Here is a 9,423-nt window from a genome sequence, read left to right as displayed (position 1 = left end):
CTTGCTATTCTCTCTCTCTCTCTTCTTTCTCTCCCTCTCCCCCTCCCCCCGTCTCCCCTTTCCCCCACCCACCTCCCCTCTTCTGGATTTGGAGCAATTCCAAATGCATAAGCCTTCCAGAAACTTGGGTTATTATGAGTAAGCAAGGTTTAAATAGTGCATTTCCTCCCTCAAGAAACGGAGGGCAGCTATTCCATATTCAATTTTTAAAGCATGTGTTTTAGCAGCTTAATGTCTCTTGGCTCCATAAAACAGAATTTGTGTTTAAGGAAAAAAACGTTTTGGTGCATTGACTTTTATTCGGACGACTAGAACACAAACTGGCATTACACTTGGCGGTGAAACGTCCCATCACTTGAACCTCCTTGGGCTCAACAGAATGAATTCGAAGTGTTTCAAAGTCCTTCCCGTTTTAACTAATGGTGGATGATAGCATCTAACAGCGTCTCAGTCGTTAACTTCCGCCTTACACTTTCAGTGCTGAGATTCTGGGAGGAAACAGTTGCTGGGCAGTGATGGGGACTCTCACCTCCCTCACACCTGGCTGTCTATGGACCCATGGGTCCTTTTAGATGCTCTCTAGCTGGGTGTGTGAAGATGTCCCAAACACAAACTGTCTCTGCCTTCAAAAAACCTAAGGGCAATGCTAACTTGGCTAGGAAAATAACAACACCTGCTGTGTCTTTTCTCTTAACCTTTACTGTGTACTTAGGAACTAGAATGATACAAGGATTTGCAGTATAAAATGACCAAAGACAATAGCAAAAAAAAAAAAAACCCTTAATGATTAACATAGGGGTTGCTGTGTTCAGGCTCTGCACTTTAGAACTAACCCCTCTTCACTAGGGTTTTATTGCTATGAAAAGACACCATGACCACAGCAATTCTTATGAAGAAAAACATTTAATTGAGGCTGGCTTACAGTTCAGAGATGTAGTCCATTATCATCGTGGTGGGAAGCATGGCGGCAAGCAGGCAGACGTGGTGCTGGAGAAGGAGCTGAGAGTTCTACATCTGGATCCACAGGCAGCAACAGGAAGTGACAGAGTCACACTGGCCAGGCTTCAGGTTCTGAGACCTCAAAGCCCACCCCTAGTGACACACCTCCAACAAGGCCACACCTCCTAATAGTGCCACTCCCTATGGGCCTATGGGGCCATTATTTTTATTCAAACCACCATACTGGCTTTACCCATTTAGTTATGTTCCTTTAGACTAAAGGCATTACCATCTAGCCAGGTGGTGGTGGCACACACCTTTAATCCCAGCACTCGGGAGGCAGAGACAGGTGGATCTCTGTGAGTTCGAGGCCAACCTGGTCTACAGAGTGAGTTCCAGGAAAGGCTCCAAAGCTACACAGAGAAACCCTGTCTCGAGAAGAAAAAAAAAATCTTACTAAAATACAAGGGTTAAGGAAGAGTAACAGGATTGTATCAACCAATGACCACAGTAAAGGCAAGAGCAAGGAAAGCCATGGCAGCGTTCATTTTCAGAAAGCTATCCTTCGTGGGTACAATCCCTTGACTGTGTTATTGTTTTAGCTCGCTCCCTCTCTTTGGTTTTTCTATTTCTTTTCTTTTCTTTTTTGTTTTTTTGTTTTTGTTTTGTTTTTTTGAGACAGGATTTCCCTGTGTAGCTGTGCACCTTTCCTGGAACTCATTTGGTAGCCCAGGCTGGCCTTGAACTCAAAGATCCACCTGGCTCTGTCTCCCAATGCTGGGATTAAAGGCGTGCGCCACCACCGCCCAGCTTCTTTCTTTGGTTTTTCAAGATAGGATTTCTCTGTGTAATAGCTCTAGTGTCCGGGAACCACCTGTGTAGTGTGCCACCACTGCCCTGTTGTTTTTTAAACCTATTGGTGACTTTATATTAAGAATGTGGCTTAGCCAGGTGGTGGTGCACACCTTTAATCCCAGCACTCAGGAGGCAGAGCCAGGCGGATCTCTGTGAGTTTGAGGCCAGCCTGGTCTACAGAGCAAGATCCAGGACAGGCACCAAAACTACACGGAGAAACCCTGTCTGGAAAAACAAAACAAAACAAAAATGTGGCTTACTGGGGCTGGAGAGACAGTTCAGTGGTTAGGAGCACTGGCTGCTCTGACAGAGGACCCAAATTCAATTCCCAACACCCACATGGTGGTTCACAATCTTACAGGGGTTTTAATGACCTCTTCTGACCTCTGTGGGCACCATGCACACACGGTACACAGACATAGAGGTAAAGCATCCATACATATAATAAAATAATAAAATGGTGAGATAGAATAAAAGGATGCCAATCTTATATTGCACCATAGAGTAACAAGCGTCAAAAGAAACAAGAAAACCAGAGCGTGATATGAGGCAACAATTACTGAGGGATTTAGGTAAACTATCTAAATAGTTTATTCCTGTATATATTCTTGTTATAGCTGAGGTACCTATGGCTATTTTATAAGGTATCACAGTACCTCATGCATAGGATCTAATTGAAGGCATATTTAAGGATAAATTTTGTTTGTCCCCTTTAAAGTCTACTTTATTTTTGTGTTACGGCCATCATTTTAATCTTTGGGCATTTAAGACCATGCAGGTGGCCAAAATGAACCCCCACCACCACCTAACCCCGGCCCTTTACGGCCAGTTGACAGTTAAATCCTTAAGGTTCACTTGGGCTGAAAAGTCCCTGGATCTTTTTATTCTTTTATACCAATAATTTCACATGTTGACAATGAACCAAAGGCCTGCTTGATCATGGCTTCACTTAGGACCGAGGACATTTCCCTCCAAATGGACCTACTCTGTGTAAATGTGGACTATTAAGAGTCCATCCGCCGGGCGGTGGTGGCGCACTCCTATAATCCCAGCACTCAGAAGGCAGAGACAGGCGGATCTCTGAGTTTGAGGCCAGCCTGGTCTACGGAGTGAGTTCCAGGACAGCCAGAGTTACACAGTGAAACCCTGTCTCAGAAAACAAAACAAAGAAAGTTAACTATTATACAATATACAATACTAAGATTATCTTTCTCCTCTCCTCCCAGCCCCTCCTCTCAACCTCCTTTCTCCCCCGCAACCCCGTCTTCTGTTTCTCTTCAGAAAAGGGCAGGCCTCCCATGCATATCAGGCAGCCATGGCATATGGCATATCAAGTTGTAGGAAGACTAGGCACCTTCTCTCCTATTGAGGCTGGACTAGGCAGTCCAGCAGGAAAAAAGGGCAGGAATAGACTTTTTAACAGATCCTAACAATAAGCATAACCCTAACCTCAGAACCAGACCAGAACCCTCAACTAACCTAACACCCTAACGCATCTAATCCTCCAACCATAACCCAAATTCTTAACCCCAACACACTAATGAATCTCCTAACCCTAAACCTACCATAACACTTAAGTATTGAATACAGAGTTGGAAAAAGAGAGATCAAGAATGACAGAGCCGGGCAGTGGTGGCGCACGCCTGTTAATCCTAGCACTCGGGAGGCAGAGGCAGGTGGATCTCTGTGAGTTCGAGGCCAGCCTGGTCTACAGAGCTAGTCTAGGACAGGCTCCAAAGCTACAGAGAAACCCTGTCTCAAAAAAAACCAAAAAAAAAAATATATATATATATATATATAGGTTTCTGGCCTAATCAGCTAGACAAGGCAGTAAATGCCATTGACTAAAAAAAAAAGAAAAGAAAAGAAAGAAAGGGAGACCCAGGGCCTAATTAGGTATTCTGTAACATGCTGAGTTTGAACTGCCCACAAAATACTCACAAACTGTTAAATACAGGAGCTGGAGAGATGGCTGAGCAGTTAAGAGCACTGGCTGCTCTTCCAGAGGACCATGGTTCAATTCCCAGCACCCCACATGGCAGTTCACAACTGTCTGTAACTCTAAATCCAGGGGATCCGACACCCTCACACAGACGTACACGCAAGCCAAACACCAATGCATATAAAAATAAATCTAAAAAAATAATAAAATAAAAAAGGCTCAATACAGCAGCACTCTAGGTTGCGTCTAGTCTAGGATGTGAGTTTGGGCAACACCAGCAGATTACACTAGGTGAAGACTCCTGGTTCTCCTGAAGATCTGGGCTCGGCGGAGCAGGGCTACAGTACTGCTGTCACTCCATGAGTAGGCTGGCAAAATGGCTTAGTAAAGACAACTGCCACCAAATCTAGAGACTGAGATCGATCCCTGAGAAGTTATCCTGTGACCTCCACACATGTGCCTAGCATGTTTGTACATACCTATGCACATACACCTTGGCACACATAAATAAATAAAGATTTAAAAAAAAGACTCAGTACAAGTTAGGGCATAGTTCCTTGGCTCCTAAGAACAAACGGTGGCCTGATGGAGGAAACACTGGCTCTCTGAAGATGACAGTCTCCTCAGAAAAAAAGCCAACACTGACAGAGGGCTAAACTCTGACATCACAATTGGACCAAGTAGTGGCAGCCCCCTGCCTCACCTTACTCCCTCTAACCAGACATTACACTCTTCCATGCATCACCTATTTCTTTAAAAAAATATTTATTAGGGTGATCTAATAATATATAAAGCACTAGACCAATGGCCAGGGCATCCTTTCAAAGGTGAGCCCCGTGTATAATTACACAGCTTCTTCAGTTCCTTATCACCAGTAGCTACTCCCGGAGACTGGAGCACCATTTCTGTCTACAACCCACTCAACAATCAGGCTTGTCACAGAAGAGTTCCCAAACACATCTCTCTTCTGACAGGAGATGACAGTTTCACGCTGGTTAGCAGCTTCATGTCCACACACTAGTTAGGGACAAACCAATCCCACTTCTGCTGAGAGGATCCCTAGAAGAGCCTTGCACTCAAGACAAACCTCCCTGGAGGACGATGACTAGTCCAGAATGTGGGAGAATCTAGAAGAAATTGAACCGAAACTCTTCACCAGTCGAGTCCACAGCGGCCTTGGTTCTTCCGGCTGCACGCGGCCTGCAGACCCTTCCACTCTTCTTTCTGGCTGCCTCGCCTACCAGCTGTACCTGGGCTGAATGGGCAGCTGTGGGAAGGGGGAGGGAAGAGTCAGAACTGAGTTAACAGCTAACATTATCCATGCAGTTATGATTGCCCACACAACGTTCCTATAATGTCGATATTGTCATTCCTGATGAGATTCACAGAGATGCAGTAACTTGCCAAAAATGCTAAGATCTAAATAACAGATCCAGGATTTTGAACTCAGGTTATTTAGTTCCAAGAACTACACTCCAGCTGGTACCTAGCTTTGTGGTCAGTGGAATGAACCAAGGCCTAAACAGATGAGCTGGTTTTTCCCACCCCAAAAGCAGAACCAGTTGAGGGCCTGGGTCCTCCTTCTTCCAGGACTGCCGCCTTGGAGAGGTATATACATTGTCCCTGCTTAGGGGTTTCCCCTGAGCCCATCTCCTCCCGCATCAACCTTGCTGAGCTGAGCTTCTCCTTACCCCCTTGAAGTACATATATTTCCCAGTTCCTCACCAGTCTTTAGAGCCTTCAGGGCTTCCCGCCATTCAGCATCCATTTGAGCCCTGTAGTCCCCAAACAAGGAGCGCATCAGCTGTCTCTTCCGGGGCAAGGGCGTTTTTTCACTGCGCAAGGTTCGGATTGCCCCAACAGCCTGCTCTTCTGCAGATAAAAATAAGGAGCTGGTAGCTTCATACATACTCCCTGTCATCCTACTACAAAAGCAAAGATTCCATCCCCTGGCAACACCATCAGGCCACAGCACTGTCACCATTTACATTTCCCTAACTATAAAGGAGGAGCTCGCTGCACCCCACAGAACCAGGGAGGCTATATAGCATGGGGGACCCTAGGATGACTGTGGCTTATAGTAAGTTTTGGTTTTACTCAATTACTGAGCAAGCCTCAATCAAACATTTCACTATTAGGATAAGAATTTATACTGTATGAAGCTGATAATAGAAAAATAAATAAATTTTTAAAAAATTTAAAAAAAAAAGGAGCTCTCACTCTGCTTGGGGGTGGGTCTCTGCGTCTTGAGACCCAGCTCCAGTTGTTCCACACACCAGGCCAGCTCCCTCGCCAGCTGCTCTGCCTGCGACAGAAAGAAGGATGTGGCTGTGATAGGCATCAGGATCCCGCAGACCCCAGTCCCATCCCTTCAAGTGCATTAATTCCACACACCTAGACCACACTCCCCGAACGCAGGCAGGCTAGCACCCAGAGGAATCCCTCTCTTACCTGGGCCTCAGCACTAGGGGGAGCTTCGTCTAGGACAGGTTTCTCGGAGGTCTTTCCGTCTCCATTTGTCCCAGAGACCCTATTCGGGACTTTCTTCTTCTTTTGCTTCATCGACACTGTGCTGCCTGGCGCTCTGGTGGCGGACTCACAAGCAGGTTGCACTGAACTGAGAAGGGGAGGGTCGGAGGCACCGGAAGCCGGGCGGGGGAGCCGGGGTTTGCGCGGAGCACGTCGAGTTCTCCGGCTGGAGGCTGCTGGTGCCTCCCGAGCAGGATGCCCTGACTCCTAAAAAACACGTGGGACAGGACGAAATTCACAGGGGCCCCACACCCAGGGCCTCGCCACAAGCACGCCGCCTCCCACAGCTCACCGCCATGGCCGGAGCGGTCACCGGAAGCTACGTAAATCCTAGGTAACGCGGTGAACTCAGTCCTCTGGAAACACGTCTACGGCACAGAGTTCCGCAGAAGGCAGCGGGCCCAGAGGTCCGTGTGGCGGGGCAAGCGCTCAGGGAGCGGCGCACAGCACTTGGGGGCACCGCACGCTCCAGGCTGGGCATGCAGCTCTGGGAGGATCCGGACAGAGAGCGCAGGGACGAACGCAGAGGCTTCGGAGAACCCAGCAGAGTGCACCTCCGAGAAACCAGACTGATACGCAGTGAGCTAGGGATGGAACAACACCCGCCTCCCCCGAAGAACGCCCAGAGGTGGGGCAGGGAGTGGCAAATCACAACTGTCCATAATTCCAGTTCCAGGGGATCCAAAACACACACACAAACGCGCGCGCGCAGGCAAAGCATATATACTAAAAATAAACATTAAATGGGGGAAAAAAGCAAGCCACAGCCACCGCCTCTTACCTTGCCAACTCCTCAGCTGAAAAGGGGGAGATCCTGTCTCCTGCTTTATATTCCTCTCTCCGCCCAGACATATCGCTTCCTGTCTCCACCTCCCTAGTGCTGGCATTAAAGGTGTGTACCTCCACCGCCTGGCCTCTATGGCTAACTAGTGGCTAGCTCTGCACTCTGATCTTCAGGCAAGCTTTATTTGTTAGAGCACAACAGTAGTATATAGTAGGATATAGCTCAGTAGTAGAGCATTTGTCTACTATGCGCAAGGCTCTAGATTTAATACCCAGTATTACAAGGAAAAAATTTAAGGACAGAAAAGTAAAAAACAAACCCTTCCAGTCAAAATGATGTATTGACAGAATGGGCCGAGCTGTGGTAGCACACGCCTTTAGTCCCAGCATTCGCGAGGCAGAGCCACGTGGATCTCTGTGAGTTCGAGGCCAGCCCACTCTGTGAGTGAGATCCAGGACAGGTACCAAAACTACACAGAGAAACCCTGTGTAGCGGGGGTGGAATATATGTGTGTGTGTGTGTGTGTGTGTGTGTGTGTGTGTGTGTGTGTGTATACATGTGTGTATGTATATGTATATATACACACACACACACACACACACACATATATATTGACAGAATGGATAAGAGCACAGTCCTTTAGATTCAAAGGCATAACTTAGAGTGAAAACTGAAAAAAATATTGCCTGGAAATACTAACCCAAAGGGACTTGGCATGACTATTCTCAGATCAGGAAAACTAAACCAAGTCAAAACTGTTACAGATGGGCTCAGTGGTTGAGAGTGCTTGATGCTCTTGCAGAGGACCCAAGTTCAGTTCCCAACATCCACATGGTGGCTCACACCATCCATAACTCCAATTCCAGAGGATCCAGTGCCCTCTTCTGACCTCCATACGCTCTGCCATCACAATATATATATGCAAAATACTTATATATATATAAAATAAATAAATCTAAAAGAAACTGCTAAAATAGAAAGAAGGACATTATAAATTGGTTAAAGGGTAGCTTCATTAAGATGTAATACTTACAAGCATACCACTAAAAGAATTATGAGTCAAATCACAATAGATTTGAAGGAATCAATAGAGAGTTCTACAATAGTAATTGAAGAGTTCAGTATACTAGTTATAAAAACAATGTACCAGGGCTAGAGAGATGGCTCAGTGGTTAAGAGCACCGACTGCTCCCCCAGAGGTCCTGAGTTCAATTCCCAGCAACCACATGGCAGCTCACAACTGTCTGTAACTCCAGTTCCAGGGGATCCAACATCCTCATACAGGCAATCCAATGTACACGAAACAAAAATAAATGATTAAAAGAAGAAGTGGGGCCTTCAGAAATGATGGGATGACAAAGGTATCCCAAAGGCATAACAAAGGCAGGCAGAGCCTTTGTTAATGAGGCTGTTGTCCTTAATGAGAGGCCTGTGGAGCCTGGTTGCCCCTTGCCCTTTCACCACATAAGAGCACAGAAAAGGTACCATCTGGAAGCCCTCATCAAACTGAATCTACAGGCACCTTAGCCAGCCTCCAGAAATGTGAACAATAAATTTCTTATTCATAAATTACCCACTGTAAGGGTTTGTTGTGGGTTGGGGTTGTTTTGTTTTTGGGAGACACTGGAAGCTGAGTTTCAAGGCCTTATTAAACAGTGCCTCTCATTACTGAGATCAACTTCTAACCCTACAGTTACAGTTCAGCAGCCCAAGCCAGCTCCCAAACACAAAACCTCTCCACTTCAAACATCATTCAAGTGTCCTGGAGCAGGAGCCAGGTGTCAGATAACAAAGTAAGTCTCAGTAAACTTTACATTCTTGAAATAAATGATATGAAATGTCTAAGTAGTAACAGCAGGAAAACTGGAAAATTTGCCAAGTTGTGGATCCACAACTACCAATGGATCAGTGAAGAAATCAGGAAAATAAACAATCCCTAAAAATAAGTGATTGAAAATAACATGAAATGATTATGAGATGCAGCGAAGGCGATGCCTTAAGCAATAGATGCCTCCACTGAAAAGGAAGAAAGACAGGGCTGGAGAGTTCCATCCCCCAAACCACGTGAGGGAGGAGGGAGAACCACCCCACTAACCTGTCCCCTGGCCTCCACCAAGAACTGTGCATACCCACATAGCATGCATGTGCACACACACAATAATAACAAAGGATGTTTTTAAAAAGGAAAGTATTGAATTAGTAAGGTAACTTAAATCTTGAGAAACAACAAAACATGCCAGCGGAGATGGGACAAATACGGGATGAAAATCAACAAAAAGTTAAATATTAGTTAAAATTGTTAACTTTTAGAGCAACAAAAAAAAGACACAACTAAAATCAGAAATGAAAGTGGAAATATTTTTACCAAACTTGT

At 45.8% G+C, this 9,423-nt stretch overlaps 1 protein-coding gene across 1 annotated transcript; it reads right to left on the bottom strand.

Moving 5' to 3' along the window:
* Positions 1 to 4,482: 4,482 nt before the first annotated feature.
* On the bottom strand, positions 4,483 to 6,826 carry C16H8orf33 (chromosome 16 C8orf33 homolog). Its single transcript, XM_036208332.1, has 5 exons — positions 6,558 to 6,826; positions 6,188 to 6,472; positions 5,957 to 6,041; positions 5,462 to 5,608; positions 4,483 to 5,003 (listed from the first exon to the last, which is right to left on the bottom strand). The coding sequence occupies exons 1-5, from the start codon at positions 6,561 to 6,563 to the stop codon at positions 4,864 to 4,866; spliced, it is 663 nt and encodes a 220-aa protein (XP_036064225.1). The 5' UTR covers positions 6,564 to 6,826; the 3' UTR covers positions 4,483 to 4,863.
* Between the last annotated feature and the right edge of the window lie 2,597 nt (positions 6,827 to 9,423).

Source organism: Onychomys torridus, chromosome 16 (assembly GCF_903995425.1).
Source record: "Onychomys torridus chromosome 16, mOncTor1.1, whole genome shotgun sequence".
Classification (NCBI taxonomy): domain Eukaryota; kingdom Metazoa; phylum Chordata; class Mammalia; order Rodentia; family Cricetidae; genus Onychomys; species Onychomys torridus.
Note: the sequence above shows the minus strand (reverse complement) of the source record. Positions and strands in the feature narration are given on the sequence as shown.